Genomic DNA, 21,990 nt, shown 5'->3' with positions numbered 1-21,990 from the left:
TAATCTGTATTATAAAGAAAAAGATTGACTGACTGATCTATCAACGCACAGTTCAAACTACTGAGAAACTACTGGACGGATCGGGCTGAAATTTGGCATGCATTTTGATTTTTGAAAATTGAACCCCTAAGAGGATCAAATAGGGGTTTAAAATTCGTGTAGTCCACGTGGACGAAGTCGCGGGCATAAGCTAGTATATTGTAAGATTATAATAGGATTACAATAGGAAAATTCGTGACAAATAAAAGTTAGAAATTAGAATTATTTTTCTAAATTCTCAGAATCAAAGGTAAACATTTTCTCATAAGCACTAGAACCGAGAGCCGTAAATCCAGTTTAAAAAAAAATCACTCATATTTGTCAATGTCAAACACTTGTCAAATTAAACAATAATCAATGAAGAGGCGTGTTTATCTGTGCTGAGGCTGAATTGAATTTCCGATAATAATTTTCGCCGGTCTCCGTCCAGTTTCTAATATTTTACAGAAAGTATAAGTCAGAAATTAAACGAGATGGCTGTTCAAGCAATATTAATGGATTTCTCGATGGATCCTGCTCGGTTGGCCGACGAGAACGGTCAGAAAGCTGTATTCACACAATTAGAAACAGTGCTCAAGGATTATGTGCCTAATCTCATCTTAGCCACTGATATGAAGCTGGACGGTGGTTCTTTGAAGCTGCTGACGGGGAAGAAAGGTACAACTGTGTTCGTCAGACTGTTCGACCGCGGCCTCGTGACTGTGAATATTGAATATTATAAAGAAGACAACGAGGAGCCATTAATCAGCTTCAAGGTTAGCTTAATTCTGAATTCGCTTAAAATAGCCTTCGTTACATCTGCACTAGATTCGTACTCGAATCGCGACACATTTAGACGACCGTCGTTTTCATTTTCAATACCTACAATTTTGATTTGAATTTTCTAGACAAGTTCTATAAAACTAGAAAAGTTCATAAAGACATAAAGAATTTTATTATCCAATTATGTTAATTCAATATTAATATCTTTTTCTCTAAAGATATTAAAGATTATAATTTACAGTACCTGAAGAGAACATGAATAGCTATTGCAGCTGTAATAGCATTTAAAGCTAATTAACTATTACATTTATTTGAATTGCCGTACAAAACCAGTTTTAATGATTACTTTTCGAGAGACACTTTTTTATTGAAATTTTTTATTAAGTAATTTTTAATGGATATTTAGATGTAAAGTGCAAACTATCTTTATCAAGAAATACAAAACACTACCCACAAAAATTAGAAGCGAAATTATTCTGATGATTCAAAAGTACTTGTTAAATTTTATTTGAATAAAAATTTATTATATTGTAGAATGAAGGTTGAGCGTATTATCTTGTTCTAGTGTTCAAAGCTACTGGAAAGTTCTGTGAGAATGTCGTTGGAGTGTGACCGACTAAAACTATTGCCAACGATAAAACGTGGCTATAAATATGATGTTTACCTAACAAGCTCAGGTTAGCTCATATACAACTGACTCAACCGTAACTAAAACTCAAATGTATTATCATTATTATACCATCACTATTCCCTAAAAGATTATTTTAGAAACACAAGGCACTAAAGGTACTCCTTTCATTATTTAATTACTAAATACACTAAAAAGTATTATATACAACTAGCTTGTTAGCGTGACTTCGTCTGAGTGGACTACACAAATTTCAAACTCTTATTTCACAACAGGGGTTGAATTTTCAAAAATCCTTTTTTAGCAGATGCCTACCTTATAATAGCTATCTGCATGTCAAATTTCAGCCTGATCCATCCTGTAATTTGAGCAGTGTGTTGATAGATCAGTCAGTCAGTTAGTCCCTTTTATAATATTAAATCGTTCTTCCCGGCTGCACAAAGCTGTGATAGCCTAGTGGTTAGGACGTCCACTTTCTAATCAGAGGTCGGGGGTTCGATCCTAGGCCCGTACCTCCAACTTTTCGGAGTTATGTGCGTTTTAAGCAATTAAATATCACTCCCTTTAACGGTGAAGGAAAACATCGTGAGGAAACCTGCATGCCTGAGAGTTCTCCACAATGTTCTCAAAGGTGTGTGAAGTCTACCAATCCGCACATGGCCAGCGTGGTAGACTATGGCCAGACCCTTCTCACTCTGAGAGGGGACCCGTGCTCTGTAGTGAGCCGGCGATGGGTTGACCATGATGATGATGATGAAATTGTTCTATGCAAGAAAACAAAAAGAAATTGACAAGATGCAATTATATAACGACCTCCCTGGCGCAGTGGTGAGCGCTGTGGTCTTAATAGTGGAAGGTCCCGGGTTCGATTCCTGGCAGGGTTTTGGAATTTTATCATTTCTAAATTTCTGGTCTGGTCTGGTGGGAGGCCTCGGCCGTGGCTAGTTACCACCCTACCGGCAAAGACGTGCCGCCAAGCAATTTAGCGTTCCGGTACGATGCCGTGTAGAAACCAAAGGGGTATGGGTTTAATAAAAACTGCCATACCCCTTCCAGGTTAGCCCGCTATCATCTTAGACTGCATCATCACTTACCACCAGGTGAGATTGCAGTCAAGGGCTAACTGGTATCTGAATAAAAAATAAAAAAAAATCCTCATGTTGTATAAACACGCCACCATGTCATTTTGTAGAATACTGATGTGACAAGCATAATATTGCAATGCTTGTAAAGCACGCTAACCTGTCTAGGGTTAGATGCTTGACAAGCATTGCAAATATAATATATAAACTTTCATCAAGCATTGTCTAACATGACGTAGGTTGCTTGCCAAGCACATCAAGCTCAATTGAAAATGATCAAAATTTCTTGTCAATCATGAAAAATATACATGACAAGCTGTTTTCAGCATCTAAGGAGGCCTTTAGTGACCAACCAAAACAGCTAATTATCTACACAATCTATCATAGTTTAAAATCCTAAACATTATTGTACTGTTGTACATCTTGATGCACGTCTGAATGCACTTCTAGAAACACATGCAATCCTAGTTTTTATACTACATTGTTACATTCTCGTTTCACTCCCATTTTTTTTACATACGGTACATTTTAAATAGATTTATTTTATTAACACAATTTTTAACTTAATACACTTATGTAATAACACAAATATATTGAATAACTATGCATGTATTTTTGATATTTTGTTCTACAAGTTTTTTTAAAAATCTTCAATACAGATCTTCCAGTTAACTGAGAGGACGCTCAACCTTACATTCTGTTAGTATTAGTAGGTATATACCAGAAATGTTAGTCAGTTTCAGTCACAGACTAAAGAAAAAATAGACAGAACAAAGGCTCTCATAATGCTTACTGTTACTTAATAATAAATGATTTGCAAGACCTGCAATTGCTGGATGCAATACATTTTTCAGTACCAAAATGCAAATGACAGCAGGCCTGCAGGGTCTTAAATGTACTATGAAAACAGCCAGTCTAGGATCTCATTGTATGTCTAAAACAGAACACTCCTCCTACAAATGAAATGTAAAGGAATATAATTTCAAAGCCTATTCGTAACTGTGCACTTTACAAACACTAACCCTATTTAACACTAAACAAATTAACACAATGATTAAGTTAAACATAAGTGCTTAGATAGCACATGAGAATGTGTGTATGTTTCTATGTTATGTGTGTTTGTGTGTGTCTATGAATGTGTGTGAGTGTTTCTATGGGTGTGTGTTGTTTGTTTTTACATGTGTGTGGGCATGCCTGTTTGTGCGAGTCTTTTTGTGTGTCTGTGTGGAGTGTTTGACAAGAGTGTTTTAAAAGACAGACCAAGAGGTTATGCAAGAAGATAAGGCTGACTGCAAGGGCCTTAATAAACGGACCCAAAGCATTTGAGATTTCAACATTAACTTCCAAGTGTGTGTAGAGACAAATTTAATATGCTGTTTCCAGGCAATCTGCCAAAACACTTATGTATATTATTATAGCTAGAGTGCACTAGCGCTTTTTATAGGCTTGTGGAAAAAAAGCTTTTTTTATATAAATTTCTTTATCTATAGAGAAATATAGTTTAGAATAGAAAGTAGTCGTATGAGTTGCAGCTTGTAACTAAGAATGAATAGCTTGTAACCAACTTTATAAAAGAAGTTAAGGGAAAGTATACCTACAATAAAATAAGAAGTAATAATAGAAAAAACATTAAACAAAATCCTAAATATAAATAAGTATCAAATATACTTATAAAACAGCCAGTATAGTGATCTCATTGTAGGTCTAACAGGATCTTTAATTCTGTCTATCTTTATCCTTTAGTCTGTGGCTTCCGCATGTTGATTCCATACCTGCGTTTTGTTGGTTTATTTTTCCCGTGTATTATTTATTTTACTAGTCGGCGAAGATATTGGAAGGTCAGCTGAATAAGTACATCTCAGTCATTAAATCGCAGGCGTTGCCCACGATAAAGCGATGCGTATTTGGCAGGTATTACCCCACTTCAGGTAAGCCCCATTTGACCATTTATTGAACTAGCTTTGACTGAATGAATGTAATTTGTACATACTTGAAGCTTAAGGTCATAGCTCATTAAAGCCATCTAGCACCCGACCTAAACCATCTCTCCTCATGCGGTTAGTATTCTTCATATTAAGGACATACGCTCACTACATCAGCTCCGTAGCGTCAGTGGTTTATCTCGCTCGCAAGCTGTCCACGCGCGTACGATAAGTCTGCTCGCATGCTTACCTTGCGTTGACTGCTCATTGCCTACGCACGGGTCCCGAGTATACCGCGCGCTACCCGCGAGTGATTTTTAGGGATCCGTACCTCAAAAGGAAAAAAAATAATTCTTATAGGATCACTTTGTTGTCTGTATGTCTGTCTGTCCGTCTGTCTGTCGTGTCTGTCAAGAAAACCTACAGAGTACTTCCCGTTGAACTAGAATCATGAAATTTTGCAGGTAAGTAGGTCTTATAGTACAAGTAAAGGAATAAATCCGAAAACCGTGAATTTGTGGTTACATCACAAACAAAATTATGTGTTCAAGAAAAAATAATTTTACTAAATTACATATAGATAGCGCTGTTATCATTAACTTGCCTTGTTGCACATAAACATGTTAAAATATCTTGTACAATTGTACGGAACCAATGGTATGGAGCCAATTCACGCTTTAGAAAATTTGACAACCACGCGACGTTCACTCGTTGACCACGTGAGGTTCACTGGTAACAACGCGGCGTCCACCCGTAGACCTGGTGACAACGAGTCAACGCCGTACGACGAGATGGAGCTAGTCGAGTGCCAGGTGACTCTAATGAGTTATGACCTTTAGGTCCAATTGAGGAGTTTCTTGGATGAATGACTTTAATTGGTGCTAACAGAATATGTGAATACTCATGCCTATCCTGAAAACGCAGTTCTATGTGCGTTGCAATAAATAGATTCCCAGTTCCAGCATCCCGCGCGGGATTTTTCTCAGTTTGACCGAACCTTAAATGATCAGGCATGTTACTGTACTTAAATTATTACGGTATGTTAAATAAACTTTGCATATTGTATATCTCCTCAATTATCATTATTATATTTCTTGCCATTTTATTTTAATATTATACTCAAATAAAAAATAGCATTTTAAAACAATTTTGTTCATAATCTCAAGGCTCCAGTTCACATTAGCCCAATGCGTTCGACGAGTTCATACAATAACGATACGATAAGACATAAGTAGTTTGAAGAACCGATATTTGGGGTCCCAATGGCGTCCTCGCACCGGAAGAGAGAAGCGGTGGACAGACGAAACGAGACGCATGGAGCCGCTGAATCCAAACGAAGCGCGCGTAAGACCTCTGCATGTGGAAGTATCTACAACAGACTTATCTCCAGCATTAGACGTGCCAATCACTGTGTAAACGCCGTTTGCGAATTGTACCGTGATCCTTGAATTTTGCATGAAAACCTAGCCAGTCGGTGAAATCCTGGTCGGCCTATATGGCCGAGTGCGTTGAGCCAATGTGTACTGATCTCTTTATAGCGATTGAGTTGTGTTGTTCACTCAAAACTGTGCCTGTCTTGTGTATTTAGCCTAATGCTACATGAATGCCTGTAAAATTCAATGTTCATACAATTTGTAGGATTTGTTTGATTTCTAAGTAACGTTAAACATTTCCAGACGAGAGGCTGCTGGAATACGATATCGATGGTATATTGTTCGACGAACAGTCGTCGTTCCAGAAGGTGCAAGTGGTTCATTCTAAATCCTTTGGGAACATGCTGGTGCTAGATGATTTACAAAGTAAGAAACTCCCTACAAATATTGCAAATGCGAAAGTGTGTTTGTTTTTAGGGTTCTGTACCTCGAAAGGGAAAAAGGAATTCTTATAGGATCACTTCGTTCTCGTCTATCGTGTCTATAAAGACCCGTCAAGGAAATCAAAACCTATGGGGTACTATGGGTACTTGCCATTGACCTAGAGTCATGAAATTTGGCAGGTCAAATCTGTGAATTTGTGATTACATCTAAACAAAAACTGTGTTATTTCTTGTACAATGGTACGGAACGGTTACGGATACGGTTTTAAGTAAAATTAGATGTATACAAGGACTTAATAGTTTTAAAGTAAAGACCAGAAGAGTTACCTATAAAAAGTTGCCTAAAACTTTTTGACTCAGAAAACAAAACAGTTCCAAAAAACAAAACGGAGCAAGATCGACATTATTTTGGCATGGGTATATTTTAAGCCTGGACTTAGACTAACTTTATCCCGAAAAATCAAAGAGTTCCCACGAGTTTTTAAAAACCTAAATCCACGCGTACTAAATCGCGGGCAGCGGCTAGTAATAAATAATAATAAATGTAAAAATCGTTGTTTCCAGATATTTCAGAGGCTGACCTTATTTACACAGAAACTTTGATGCAAAGAGGGAAGGAAAGTTATGAAGGGAAAGAAATTGTTATCCTAGGTGAGGTATTGATCTACATATCCATATATATCATATTATACTATATAATTATCTTAGTGATAGATTTTTTTGACTACTCAAAAGCTCTTATATAATAGTTTTTTGAATAAAAAAATCGTTTACAAGTGTGGTATGGTTAGTGACTCAAAATTAGGGCTGTTGCGGATGCCAATATTTTGCCATCCGCATGTGCGGCTGCAACTATCCGTAACACCCCTATTGGGTACCATTTACACTTTTTGATTGGTCAGTAAGCGAACGAAGATATCAACTAGCAAACGCGCAAGGCACGCGCCACTCTGCCCCCCTAGCATGGGCAGGAGACAAAAAATTTATCCCCCAATTATATCCACTGACGAGGGATAAAATTTATCCACCTCTCAAAGCACGGCAACAGGGGAGAGGAGAAGTTTATCCCTAATTCGGGGACAATTTTATCCTCGACATTAGACGTGGGTTTAAGTTTATTCTCATAGAACTTAAGAGCGGGTACAAAGCGAGCAAAAAATCAGATTTCACCCGCGCGCCTCACGCGTCCCGCTCTCGTCATGACTCAAATCCTACGCGGTGCCGGCCGCCGGGTAAATCCGAGCGTGCCCGAGCCACACGAGTAGATACTACTCGTGTGCCCGAGCGACCAATGGCTGCCCCGTCTCGGGCGCTCTTGTGTTTTGGTGCACAGTATAGGTAAGATAATCAGATAAAAACCAGCAAGTGCATATTGCATATCGGATCACCTAGCCTCATTTCGGATCCCTAAACATATTCTTTGATGCTGATAAATACACAAAGGTAGGTAATATCTTTCATTATTTATGGGGTTTTTTAGGGTTATTTAACACACATGAATACTAACAGTATTTTTAGGCACCCTTATAGGATCACTTCGTTATACGTCTGTCAATAAACCTATAGGTTAGCAGATCTTATAGCTGACATTTGGGGAAAAATCTGAAAACCGTGAATTTAGGGTTAGATCACACAAAAAAAATTAAATTGTGGTCATGAACTAATAATTAGTAATTTCAACTTTCGAAGTGAGATAACTATACCAAGTGGGGTGTCATATGAAAGGTCTTCACCTGTACATTCTAAAACAGATTTTTATTTATTTTTATGCATCATAGTTTTTGAATTATCATGCAAAATGTCGAAAAAATACGACTGTAGTACGGAACCCTCATTGCGCGAGTCTGACTCGCACTTGGCCGGTTTTTATCCTCTCTTTACAAAGAACACACCCTCCAAATTTCATTTCTCTAGGACCAGCTGTTTAGGCTGTGTCTTGATATATGTCAGGATTTTGAATTTTATATATACATAGATAATTGAGTGAAGAAATTTATAGGTTGCACCATGTAAAAAGAGCGCTGGCGATCTAATGTAGTAAGTGATTTTCATCTTTATTACTTTTACGTCCAGAAACGACATTACAAAGCACGGGTGGGTGGGGTCGTGCGTTGTAATATAATTTTAGTAAAAGAGTCGAAGTCTGCTTTTTGTGTAGATAGATTTTATCATAGCTCGTTTAACGTGGTGTTAGCTGAATGTTTACAATATAGAAAATAATAGTACACATTTTTTAGTATAACTTTATTTACATTATTACAGTTATTACAAAAAATGATTTTCGTATTACAAAAGGACAATACGCACAATTTATAATTAAAAACCACGCAATTCCCTTCGAGAGAAATGGAAATAATATAATTTTTGTAGGACAGAATCGCAGAAGGCAGAGAAGAAAATCACAGAATGATTTGTCTAAAGCGTTCGATTGCGTTGAACACGAGACTCTCTTAGCTAAATTGAGCCACTATGGAATCAAAAACACTGCGCTCAGCCTCATTGCGTTTTATCTGAGTGATCGTATACAAACTGTATGTGTAAATGAGGTGAAGTCATCCGGATCAGCCTCATTAATAGGCGTTTCTCAAGGCTCCATCCTAGGTCCCTTTATGTTCTTGGTATATATAAACGATTTACCATATTTCGCCCAAAATACTTGCGATATTGTGCTATTTGCAGATGGTACGTCTTTAATTTTTAAAATCGATAGAAATAAGAACAATTTTGACGATGTAAATAATTCCATATCGCAGGTCACTCGCTGGTTTACTGTTAACAATTTACTTTTAAATGCAAGGAAACCCAAGTGTGTTAAATTCACACTGCCCAATACCAAGACGATCAATGGCATTAATTTAATGACAAATAATGATATGCTAAAAGTAGACATAAATACAGCTGCGGTTTCCGGAATCACAAACGCTGGTATTGGTTTGGAGCAATTCCAAGGGTTGTGTACAGCAATGAATCTTCCCACAATGACACAACAAATGTTTGATAAAAAACACGTTATCGTTTGTGAGCAATGGGAAAAAACTGCTCATCAGACTATGGCAGTTGCAGCGGAACGAGAAAGATGGGCTGCAATAGAAGAAGGCAGAGTCTTAGATGGTATAGCAGTCATTGATGTAATTGCTGATGCCTGCTGGTCTAAGCGCTCATACAAAAGTAATTATGCGGCACTTTCTGGAGCAGCTGCTATAGTCGGTGGGAAATTCGGAGAAGTTCTTTTCCTAGGTGTGAAAAACAAATACTGCTGTATTTGTGATCGCTTTACAGGTGACCGTGCCTAGTGCCTACTTCGTCATAATATGTGTTTATCAATATTCTGCAATCGACAACACTTTTTGCTTTATATTGGAGGGTCCAGCAGTAGCTAAATCTATAGAATAGGAGTCTTCCAATTTGGAGGGCGTTAATGTAGGTTTTTTTGAGGGTCCAGCTTCAGTTGATTGTTCATGTGGACGTTTTTTGGAAATGATTGGTTGTCTCAGTGCCATGTTTCTTGTTTGGCGTGGGTCAATTAATTCAGGCAATATATGTTCTATGTAAAATTCCGTAAGCTTACCAACCATTTTTTTTTCCCAAAAGTCGTCATCGCGCAAGATTTTTTCAACGGTCAGCATTTGATTTTCACCACACCATACTGCAAAAAGACACAGCTTTCTTTTAGTTATATGAAGTTGTCCTTGTACTTGATAATACCACGAATCATTTTTGTTGATGACCATAGTGTTATCTTTCATGTGCCAAAATTTAATCTTTTTTTTCTCAACAGCTTCCCTGATAGGCATTTTGAACGCAGATAGTGGACATTTTATCTCTACGATAGTATCATTTCCAACCAGGCCATCAGGAGTAGCTGCTAAGAATGGTATTTGACTATCTATGAATAGCCCACATGGACTTATTTGCACCCCTTCTTGTGTTGCAAGCTGGTTGAGAGCAATAGCTTCATTATCTATACCATGTTTTATTGAAATGACGTGTGATATATTGCTCTTGTACAGTAAAGTTTTGACGATACTTGCGCTGGTAGCCGGCCGACGTTTGATCACCTTCCCGAAGTTGGATGCTGTCAATAGATTTCTGCGGAGCTCTAACCATTCACTACTATCTCTTTGTAGGATAGTAGCTCTTTCTATTTTTGATCTTTCCGTCTCAGTTTTTTCCAAATTTCTTAAGAAACTTCGTTTCGCCATCTCGTAAATATCTTCTTCCATGTCAGGTTTCTGGCAGCTGTCAGTTCCATAATTTTTGTCTTTTGTCAGTGTCGGTTTTTTAGTAAAACATAATTTCTTACAACTTTTGAAAATTCGTCGTAACTTATTTCTTTGAATCCTTTTTTCTTCAAAAGCCTTAGTTTTTGATTTAGGGCTCTTGCCTAAAATAGATTTTTGTACATTGTACAATGGCCTTTTCGTGTTATATGCCACAACAGCAGCTGCACACCTAGACTGATACGTTTGTCGCTGTATTAAATTAGTTCTTTTGCCGCCAACAAATTTAGCAATTATACTATTAAACTGTTCCACGGCATTACTGTCAAAATCATTTATTAAACTTCTTGAGTGTGTGGCAACTATGCCTACAATATATTGGATTTTGAACCAAAATGTCGAGTTGTTTACTTTTGGCACAAGATCATCACTTTTTTTCTCACTACTGCAGTAGTGACCTTCACACTCGGCGTGATGTCCAAATGCGTGATTATATGCATTTGAAATATCGGCGTAGAGGCTATTTATTCGCACTCCTAATTCAGCGTTATCGTTTTTGTGCTTTTTTATTGCCAAACAAATCACTTTTCTGATTGCGAGTATCCTTTGGGTGGTGAGCATTTTTCTCATTTGTAATGGGTATTTTGTGTCTTTACTAACTGCTACTAATTTATTGCACATATTACGGAGAATATGGTTTCGGCATTCTATTTTTTCTACCGTTATGCCTTTATACGGTCTTTCTTCCAGGATCTTTGAGTAGGTGCTGGAATCTCCATCTGCGATAACTCGTCCATATATGAGGTTATACATATCTATCGAATTCCGGAATCCCTCTGCTATAATTTCTGCCTCCATGCCAGAGGAAGGACCCTTGTAGTTTTTGTAACATGCATGCTTTTTTGGCGTCAATCCTTTATTCGCTGCACGATCACAAATACAGCAGTATTTGTTTTTCACACCTAGGAAAAGAACTTCTCCGAATTTCCTACCAACTATGGCAGCTGCTCCAGAAAGTGCCGCATAATTACTTTTGTATGAGCGCTTAGACCAGCAGGCATCAGCAATTACATCAATGACTGCTATACCATCTAAGACTCTGCCTTCTTCTATTGCAGCCCGTCTTTCTCGTTCCGCTGCAGCTGCCATAGTCTGATGAGCAGTTTTTTCCCATTGCTCACAAACGATAACGTGTTTTTTATCAAACATTTGTTGTGTCATTGTGGGAAGATTCATTGCTGTACACAACCCTTGGAATTGCTCCAAACCGATACCAGCGTTTGAGATTCCGGAAACCGCAGCTGTATTTATGTCTAAGTTTTCAGCTGGGTGTGGATCTGATGTATTTATAATAAATTTGGCATTGCACATCTCGCAAGAAAGTTTTAGTTTGGAATAAAGCCCTATTTTTGTCTCTCCCGTGATATTTAGATTCGATAAGTTACAGCCAAATTGAGGTGCATGGTTTGAAATTTTTTTAAGTTGTTCAAAGAAGTACATTTTATCTATTATAAGACGTTCACTAGCGTCGCATATATTTTCATTTGTTGATTCTTTAGTCTCCTTTTTTTTTAAAACTGCCTTTTTCCTTTTGTACACTCGATGTTTGATGTTACTGAAATTAAAAAAAAAGTAAAGCATTAAACCTAGGATGAATTTTAATTTGTGAGATATTTTACATACACATACATATTTCAAAACATACCGTTCTGCTGCAAGATATTCGTCACTTTTTGGATCATCTTCCGAAACCCCAACATTCTCTAAAACTCCAATCGTAGGTCTGAAAAAGATAATAATATTAAATTAAAAAAAAAATTGCTAAAAAAATCAAATTACATCACCAAGTGATAATTTGACCGTTCTTTAAAATAAACTATTTTTTTATTGTTGTCTAAATTGACAAGTTGTACTGAACTTACACATTTGAGGGACTCTCGTTTACGATTTCAGTCATATCCAATTCATTAGCTTGTGGTCTATTTTTATGTGCTGAAACAACTCTGAAACAGAAATTAATTATTGTTAATCATAAGTATTTTACTATACGAACTATGACCATAATTCCATCCTACATTTATTTTTACAATCTAAATATATAAAAGGAAAAGGTGACTGACTGACTGATTGACTGATCTATCAACGCACAGCTCAAACTACTGGACGAATCGGGCTGAAATTTGGCATGTAGATAGCTATTATGACGTAGGCATCCACTAAGAACGGATCTTGAAAATTCAACCCCTAAGGGGGTGAAATAGGGGTTTGAAAGTTGTGTAGTCCACGCGGATGAAGTCGCCTGCATAAGCTAGTGTAATATAATAGTACATTGTCATATAAGGACGGTAAGTAGGTCATTTCTTCAATATATTTATGGTCAAAAATACCTTCCGATATCAATTTTAAATAATTCGAATCAATAGTAACTAGTTTTAAATCCACTTTTTAAATTTTGGCTACAATTTCCTTTTTAATTACTACTCGGGAACCCAGATATCGTTTTGCGAGAATGCGGTTCAAATAGCAAAGTCAAAATCAAAATCTTATTACGATCAAAAGGAACCCCAGATTTGCGGATGCCTACGTCAATAGCTATCTGCATGCCAAATTTCAGCTCGATCCGTCCAGTAGTTTGAGTTGTTCGTTTATTGATCAGTCAATCAGTCAATCAGTCAGTCAGTCAGTCAGCCAGTCACCTTTTCCTTTTATATATTTAGATTCTCTTGGTTACTAGAAAGCTGTAATTTGGCGATGATTGGCGATATGGCGCACTACGGAATGCGCGTGTGGCCCGACACGCACTTGACCGGTTTTTTCATGATAACCGCAACATTCAGATATCGATTTTGAAAGAATTCGGTCCAATGCCAAAGAATTTCTAAATAGCATAGATTTTTTAAATTATTGATTCTATGAAAACCTGTGCAATGAAGTTGACCTAGAGCCGTAAATACACTATTGATACATACATTGTAATTGCAACAACTGCACGCAATACTGGTCATATAAAAATAAAGAAAAACTATTATTATTAAAAACCATCGCACTTTTTTGCATATACTACCCGTGCCGTCATTGCTTTAGCACTCAGCACATTGAATACTGCGCTCTAAAGTCAAAGAGTAAAGGTCGATATTTTAAAGCGATAGTACACTTCAACTTAATAATTTATTTACCTATCAAAAGTAAATAAATATTTAAGTGATTAAGTATAAAAAATTCAAAGAAATGCTTACCTCCGACAATTAGCCATCACTTGAATTTTAAACTTCTTATGTTCTCTTTTACTGCGTTTTATTTTGTTTTTTTTATTTGCCATCTTTTCTAGGTCCTTATTACACAGCCAAATAATTTAAAAAATACACAATCTCTAATTTATATACACGCTATATATGAAAACACACAATCTCAATTTTATATGTACACGCTATATCTAAAAAATACAAAACAAAATAATTTATCGGCGCTCGAGCACAGAAATGCAGTCTTCTCGTCTCAATGGAGGGATCGCGACTAGTTGATGAAAAAAAATATGACCAAAGCCTCGTGTCAGGTGCGACAGACGATCGCGTTTTGCGCGGAATAGGAATGTAGTAAACGCCAAAAATCTCTTATTTATTATCTCTTAAAATATAGATTATTTTTTTAAATCGCTTAGGTGAGCCCTTGGTAATATTAATTGAAATTACATATTAAAATTTTAGCTCTGTAATATGTATTACATTAAAAATAAATTGAAATTAGTCGAAAATTAGACGTAACTTCGTGAATTTTTTTTATCGATAAAATTTCATTCTTTTATGTTTTTACGTATCCAGTCTCTTGACATTATGGTGTAATATTTATATGTTTTTTTTCGGGTAGGTGAAACTTGATCTACTATTGTAAAAATCAAATCTTAAACTGCCATTTTCACTTTGTACCCCCTCTTAAAAAATCAAAACATGTCTCGCGGTACCTGTTGGGTTTAGGTTATGTTTGGGTTGTGTTTGGGTTGTGTTTGTGTTATGTTTGGGTTGTGTTTGGGTTATGTTTGGAATATGGTTGGGAACCCCAACATAAACCCAACATAGGCCCCAAATACCAATTACCATTAACCCAATAAAGGTAAAGGAAAAGATCCAAAAACCGAAAAGTCCCCCGTTTTATTCACTGTGGATAATTATATCCACCCGTGAGCCCATGCTCGGAGAGTGGATAAAGCTGTCGGAGGGGATAAAGATTTTATCCTTTCCCCGGGGAGAAAATTATATCCCCGCCCATGCTAACCCTGCTGGTCCCAGCCGCTTCCTTTGCAGGTCGTTAAATATGAATCCGCATCCGTACAAGCCGCTTAATTGATGCGGATGTTCTGCTTTTGCGGATGTGAATATCCGTTTGTTTCCGAATGTTTCCGCGGATAAGGTAAAGCAGTGGACGTCTGTCGCTTCAGGTATTGTCGGCTTATAATGATGATGATGAAATATTTTCGTTTACTTAGGTGGTGGTGACGGTGCGTTACTATACGAACTCCTGAAGGAGAACCCTAAATATGTGTGGATGCTGGAGATAGATGAGTTGGTGATGAAGGCGTGCAATAAACACCTCAAGTCCATCTGCGGGGACGTGCTGGAGAGGAGGAAGGGGCCTAACTTTGAGGTAACCCCTATTTTTAGGGTTCCGTACCTCAAAAGGAAAAACGGAACCCTTATAGGATCACTTTGTTGTCTGTCTGTCTGTCCGTCCGTCTGTCTGTCTGTCTGTCTGTCTGTCTGTCTGTCTGTCTGTCTGTCAAGAAACCTACAGGGTACTTCCCGTTGACCTAGAATCATGAAATTTGGCAGGTAGGTAGGTCTTATAGCTGACATTCGGGGAAAAATCTGAAAACTGTAGTACGGGACCCTCAGTGCGCGAGTCTGACTCGCACTTGGCCGGTTTTTATTTATTAGGGACAATAAACAATAACATTATTATATTGTACTAGCTGATGCCCGCAATTTCGTTCGCGTGGAGTTAGGTTTTTAAAAATCCCGTGGGAAATCTTTAATTTTCCGGGATCAAAAGTAGCCTATCCCACTCTCCAGGTCTTTAACTATACCCATGCAAAAAATCACGTCAATCGGTTGCTCCGTTGCGACGTGATTGACGGACAAACTAATAAACAACCACACTTTCGCATTTACTCGTATAATAAGGGTACTGATGCAAAAGTGTGTTTGTTTGTTTTTGTGTTTGCATGGGTATAGATAAAAACCTGGAGAGTGACATAGGCTACTTTTTATCCCGGAAAATCAAAGAGTTCCCACGGGATTTTTAAAAACCTAACTCCACGCGAGCGAAGTTGCGGGCATCAGCTAGTTTATAATATGGATACTGATTAAAACTTGGTTCCCGGCAGTTAAATAGTCCCGTCTGGCCTAAGATGCGAGTGCGTGCTCGCGCGAGTATTGTTTAACGCGCTCGTGTGCTGTGTACGGATGTAGCACTCACACTAATGCAGATGATGAACGTGGGGTGCGGTGCGGTGCGCGAGCTGGTGTGTTCCGCTCCCTCGCTACACTGACGGCTTGTGTTTTGTTCGCTTTTCAGATAATCGTCGAAGACTGCATGTTAACAGTAAAAAAGTTTACCAATGAGAAGCGTAAAGTAGACTACGTGTTCGGAGACCTCACGGACATCCCCATATCCGACGCGGGCTGCAGCGAGCTGTGGGAGTTCATGATCAACATCATGCGGGCGGCCTTTGACATACTCAAGCCCACCGGCAAGTTCATGACGCACGTGAGTCTGTGTAGCTATCTTCTTCCTACTTGTGTACTTCTAGTCTTAAGTAGGATCTGCTGTCTCGCTCTTTACAGTTTGGTCATCATCTGTATGGTAAGTTCGACATACTCAAGCCCACCAGCAAGTTCATGGCACACGTGAGTTTGTATAGCTATCTTCTTCCTACTTGTCTTAAGTAGGATCTGCTGTCTCGCTCTTTACAGTTTGGTCATCATCTGTATGGTAAGTTCGACATACTCAAGCCCACCAGCAAGTTCATGGCACACGTGAGTTTGTATAGCTATCTTCTTCCTACTTGTCTTAAGTAGGATCTGCTGTCTCGCTCTTTACAGTTTGGTCATCATCTGTATGGTAAGTTCGACATACTCAAGCCCACCAGCAAGTTCATAGCACAGTGCACACGTGAGTTTGTATAGCTATCTTCTTCCTACTTGTCTTAAGTAGGATCTGCTGTCTCGCTCTTTACAGTTTGGTCATCATCTGTATGGTAAGTTCGACATACTCAAGCCCACCAGCAAGTTCATGGCACACGTGAGTTTGTATAGCTATCTTCTTCCTACTTGTCTTAAGTAGGATCTGCTGTCTCGCTCTTTACAGTTTGGTCATCATCTGTATGGTAAGTTCGACATACTCAAGCCCACCAGCAAGTTCATGGCACACGTGAGTTTGTATAGCTATCTTCTTCCTACTTGTCTTAAGTAGGATCTGCTGTCTCACTCTTTACAGTTTGGTCATCATCTGTATGGTAAGTTCGACATACTCAAGCCCACCAGCAAGTTCATGGCACACGTGAGTTTGTATAGCTATCTTCTTCCTACTTGTCTTAAGTAGGATCTGCTGTCTCGCTCTTTACAGTTTGGTCATCATCTGTATGGTAAGTTCGACATACTCAAGCCCACCAGCAAGTTCATGGCACACGTGAGTTTGTATAGCTATCTTCTTCCTACTTGTCTTAAGTAGGATCTGCTGTCTCGCTCTTTACAGTTTGGTCATCATCTGTATGGTAAGTTCGACATACTCAAGCCCACCAGCAAGTTCATGGCACACGTGAGTTTGTATAGCTATCTTCTTCCTACTTGTCTTAAGTAGGATCTGCTGTCTCGCTCTTTACAGTTTGGTCATCATCTGTATGGTAAGTTCAACATACTCAAGCCCACCAGCAAGTTCATGGCACACGTGAGTTTGTATAGCTATCTTCTTCCTACTTGTCTTAAGTAGGATCTGCTGTCTCGCTCTTTACAGTTTGGTCATCATCTGTATGGTAAGTTCGACATACTCAAGCCCACCAGCAAGTTCATGGCACACGTGAGTTTGTATAGCTATCTTCTTCCTACTTGTCTTAAGTAGGATCTGCTGTCTCGCTCTTTACAGTTTGGTCATCATCTGTATGGTAAGTTCGACATACTCAAGCCCACCAGCAAGTTCATGGCACACGTGAGTTTGTATAGCTATCTTCTTCCTACTTGTCTTAAGTAGGATCTGCTGTCTCGCTCTTTACAGTTTGGTCATCATCTGTATGGTAAGTTCGACATACTCAAGCCCACCAGCAAGTTCATAGCACAGTGCACACGTGAGTTTGTATAGCTATCTTCTTCCTGCTTGTATTAAGTAGGATTTTCTGTCTCCCTCTTGTTTTTGATTTGGTTATCGTCTGTTGTCTACAGCATTCGGTTAACAAAGCCAGTCATTATTACGAGTTGTTTTCTATAATGCAGGGTAACGGCGCGACCTCGCCCGACTCTCTCGAGCTGTACGAGCAAGTGCTGGTGAAGATGAACCCGCCGCTTACCTTCAGCAAGGCCAAGGCCTTCGTACCTTCGTTCCTGGAGGACTGGATCTTCTACCAAATAGCCTTCAAGCCGGACCAAGAGTAGTGCTACACCAAAGATATAGTTCCTTCTAGTTGCTAAGAAATAGAGAAGTAACCCCTAGCGGTTCCTCAGCGCTTTCCATACAAACGTAGTTTTTTTAAAGAATATTACCCACGTCACGCATGACTAATATTCCCCTTTCCCCTCCAACTAATCGTAAAGCTTGTACTAAGAGTGGGTACGACAATAGTGCAACATGTGGGGTTCGAACCGCCAACCTTTTAGAATTCAGTCCGCTCCTATAACTGTTGTGCTATTGAGGCTCTTTGAGTTTGATTGGTTAATTCAAATGAGAACCAAACTGCGTTTGTATGGGAAGGCCTAGGCCTAAGGGTTACTTCTCTTAACCTAGAGTTTCTTAGGAAAGTGATACCACCCTATAGCGGATGCAATGTAACATTGGCTTCCATACAAATGTAGTCTCTTTAAAAAAAAAAGAATATTAGCCATGGTAATCATGACTAATATTCCTCTTTCCCCTCCAACTAATCCTAAAGCTTGTACTAAGAGTAGGTACGACAATAGTGCAACATGTGGGGTTTGTACTGCCGACCTACATATTAGTATTCAGTCTGCTCCTGTGACCGTTGTGCTATTGAGGCTCTTTGAGTTTGGTTGAGTTTGATTGGTTAAATCAAATGAGAACCAAACTGCGTTTTTGGAGCACAGTAGGGTTACATCTCTTAAGCTAGGGTTTCTTAGGAAAGCGATACCACCTTACAGCCAACGCAAAACATTGGATTCCATACAAACATAGTTTTAAAAAAAATATATTAGCCACGGTAATCATAATAAATTAATATTCTCCTTTTCAAACTGTACCACTACTATGAATAGCGTTAAACCAAAGAGATAGTTCCTGAGCTGACAACTTGAACATTCTTGTTTGGAATGTAATGTTGGAATATAATGTTAGATTTTTATTTAATTTTTCAAAATGTTTGAAAACCTCTTTAGTTTTTCAAAATCCCGAATAAGCAAAGGATTATCCGGGACAAAAAGTAACCTATATGTCACTCTCCCTTTCACTATACCCATGCAAAAATCACGTCAATCCAACACACTTTCGCATTTATAATATTACTAGTATAATATTATTAATATTGCTCGCGACTTCGTCCACGTGGACTACACAAATTTCGAATCCCTATTTTACCCCCATAGGGGTTGAGTTTTCAAAATTCCTTTCTTAGCGGACGCCTACGTCATAATAGCTATCTGCATGCCAAAATTCAGCCCGATCCGTCCAGTAGTTTGAGCTGTGCGTTGATAGATCAGTCAGTCAGTCAGTCAGTCACCTTTTCCTTTTATATATTTAGATGAGTAGTGATTTTCTGCAAAAAAGGTTTGCTCTACTTGTCTTGTCAATTTATTTAAGAGATTTTGTTACAAGCAAGGCACCATCACTATGTTTCAAGAATTGAACAGTTGATCAGCATATTAACTAGAAACCTATCATTAGTAATTTTATTGTTTTATATTCTCAATGTCAAATCCTATTTTGTTAATTATTATTGTTTAAAAATCACATTATTGTTAAGCGAAGTGATCAGTACAACGTTAGTATTATAAGACGGGTATTTATTGATATAAGATTTCAAAAAGTCAATTCAGTTACAGTTCTTGCAATTCACGAAGGCGAGTGGACTTTACTTGTGGTTACGTCGGTACGGTTACTCGCAAACGCACACATTTAGTGTAGCTTACTTACACCGATACGACTTACACACAAGCATGAGCCACTCGCCTTCGTGAATTACAAGAACTGTATCAAAGGATTACAAAGTAGTTTACATCACAGAAACATTGGGTTTCGTGAGTCTCGCTTAGAATAAATTGGACTTAAAACTCCTTGTTTTAAAGTCGTTTATTCTGTGTTACATATTGTGTGTTTATGCTATCTGTTGATGTATGGCGGAGCTCGATATTAATTTTTATTTTTGGTAAACTACAAAGCTTGCTCTAGGGGTTTTGATGAAAAAAATGACCCAAACTCGCCTTTGTTACGGTCATTCTCGTCACAAAACTTGAAAAACAGTATTGTACAGCACGCTGCCAAAAGGAATGTACAATCAGCCTTTAGAATGACATTTCGGCTTTGTAGAGCGTTGTCTCTGTCACTCATACCAATATGACGTTTTGTTGGTCTCAATGATAGGGACGGTGCTCTACATCTAGCAGATGAAATGTCATGATTCAAAGTCAACGGGAACTACACTAGGTTTCTTGACAGACCGACAGACAGACAACAAAGTGATCCTAAGGGTTCCGTTTTTCCTTTTGAGGTACGGAACCCTAATAAGGACTAGAATGGTACTTTTGAAAAGTTAAAATGGCGCGTGAGGAGCTAAATTTTACGCGTTATACATATTCCAGTACAAAAATACATTTTAGTAGTATACAAAATTTTTGTCTGTGATACATTAATAGTTTGTACAACAAAATTTTGGTGCTTTTGGCTATGATTAAAGTGGCTACGAATAATCAATTATTATTTATTATTCGTAGCTAAGTAGGCAGAACTAAAGGAGAAAAATCTTTTCCTCTATCAAATCGTAGAAAAGGGTTTCTTTAGTTAACGTCTAATTTAGTTTTAAAAATGTGCTATTAATATAAATTGGTATTAGATATCGAAACTTGATATTTTTTCCGAATGTTAAAAAATAATATAGATTTTCTTCTAAATGCGAGAAACCCCCAACGCAAGTTTACTGTCAACATATTTTTCAACAGTGCATTTTCTCTAATACAAAAAACACTTTTTTTTTTCAATACAAATGTATATGTATTCTTTCAACAAGGTTTTTTAAGATCTCTTGGTTTTGACTGCATTTTCTATACTATTTTTCATTCGCCTGAACTGGTGACTTTTTTATAGATATTTTTTTGTTTAGTTTTAGAAGGTAGTGTTTCTGTAAGACCCTATTGATTTGTGCTTATTTCCTTGTTTTACCAATAAAACTATTTCAATAAATATTGCGTTTTATTTACTTTCAGTAAGTTCTACGCCATAAAGCTGTGATAGCATAGTGGTTAGGACGCCCGCCTCCCAATCGGAGGAAGGGGGTTCGATCCCGGGCACGCATCTCTAACTTTTCGGAGTTATGTACGTTTTAAGTAGGTAATTAAATCACTTGCTTTAACAGTGAAGGAAAACATCGTGAGGAAACCTGCATACCAGAGAGTTCTCCATAATGTTCTCAAAGGTGTCTGAAGTTGCCAATGCGCACATGGCCAGCGTGGTAGACTATGGCCAAAACCCACACTGAGGCTGAGATCTATAGAGCGCACTCTGACTTTGCTCAGACTTAAGATTGAGTTAAAACGAGACAGGTTTATCTGAGAGATATATCTGTCTCGTTTTAACTTTGTCTTGAGTCTAAGCTAGGTCAAGAGTGCGCTTTATAGATGCTAGATCCTCACTCTGAGAGACCCGTGCTCTGTAGTGAAATCCGCTACCTCCTAAAGGTCGATGTAGGTACCTAGTAGGTAGGTAGTAGGTAGGTAGCAAAAATATAAAATCGCATCAATCACGTACAGTACGCGCCCTAAAGTAATGTACATCGACCTTTAGGAGACAGCAAATTTGTAGAGGACCGTCTCTGTCGTTGAGACCGACAAAACGTCATATAGGTATGAGTTACAGAGACAACCTTTAGAAGGAGATAGCAAATTTGTAGAGGACCGTCTCTGTCGTTGAGACCGACAAAACGTCATATAGGTATGAGTGACAGAGACAACACTCTACAAAGCTGAAATGTCATTCTAAAGGCCGATGTACATTACTTTCGGCCGCTTACTGTAAATTCTAGCAAACTTTGTAAGCGGTTAAAAAGCTTGAGCTTGACTCAAGCAAAAATCTACATGCTTGACTCAAACAAAAGTCT

General features: G+C 38.1%; 3 protein-coding genes and 1 long non-coding RNA gene across 5 annotated transcripts in view; 2 read left to right on the top strand and 2 right to left on the bottom strand.

The window, feature by feature from the left end:
- The window catches only part of LOC138402371 (uncharacterized), a 160,190-nt gene extending 139,113 nt beyond the window's left edge, over window positions 1-21,077 (top strand). The window contains exon 2 of the long non-coding RNA XR_011236774.1: window positions 20,180-21,077. This is a non-coding gene — a long non-coding RNA (uncharacterized lncRNA). The remainder of the gene's footprint in view (window positions 1-20,179) is intronic.
- Sms (spermine synthase) lies at window positions 402-21,077 on the top strand. Of its 2 annotated transcripts, none has more exons than XM_034968746.2 (7): window positions 402-794; window positions 4,331-4,439; window positions 6,110-6,232; window positions 6,814-6,900; window positions 14,950-15,107; window positions 16,038-16,229; window positions 17,948-21,077. In XM_034968746.2, exons 1-7 carry the CDS (start codon window positions 513-515, stop codon window positions 18,104-18,106), a joined length of 1,110 nt encoding a protein of 369 aa, XP_034824637.1. In that variant the 5' UTR covers window positions 402-512; the 3' UTR covers window positions 18,107-21,077. The 2 variants fall into 2 exon arrangements, with proteins under 2 accessions (XP_034824637.1, XP_034824636.1); XM_034968745.2 differs by lacking the exon at window positions 4,331-4,439 and adding an exon at window positions 1,367-1,478.
- Window positions 8,497-14,006, bottom strand: LOC138402347 (uncharacterized). The gene is made up of 4 exons (XM_069498579.1): window positions 13,706-14,006; window positions 12,392-12,472; window positions 12,175-12,252; window positions 8,497-12,084 (listed from the first exon to the last, which is right to left on the bottom strand). Exons 1-4 carry the CDS (start codon window positions 13,786-13,788, stop codon window positions 9,570-9,572), a joined length of 2,757 nt encoding a protein of 918 aa, XP_069354680.1. The 5' UTR covers window positions 13,789-14,006; the 3' UTR covers window positions 8,497-9,569.
- Ifrd1 (Interferon-related developmental regulator 1) overlaps window positions 19,787-21,990 on the bottom strand; it is a 92,997-nt gene continuing 90,793 nt past the window's right edge. The window contains exon 10 of the transcript XR_011236768.1: window positions 19,787-19,868. The gene's annotated coding sequence lies outside the window, so the exon portion shown is untranslated. The remainder of the gene's footprint in view (window positions 19,869-21,990) is intronic.

Source organism: Maniola hyperantus, chromosome 5, assembly GCF_902806685.2.
Source record: "Maniola hyperantus chromosome 5, iAphHyp1.2, whole genome shotgun sequence".
Taxonomy (NCBI): domain Eukaryota; kingdom Metazoa; phylum Arthropoda; class Insecta; order Lepidoptera; family Nymphalidae; genus Maniola; species Maniola hyperantus.
Note: the sequence above shows the minus strand (reverse complement) of the source record. Positions and strands in the feature narration are given on the sequence as shown.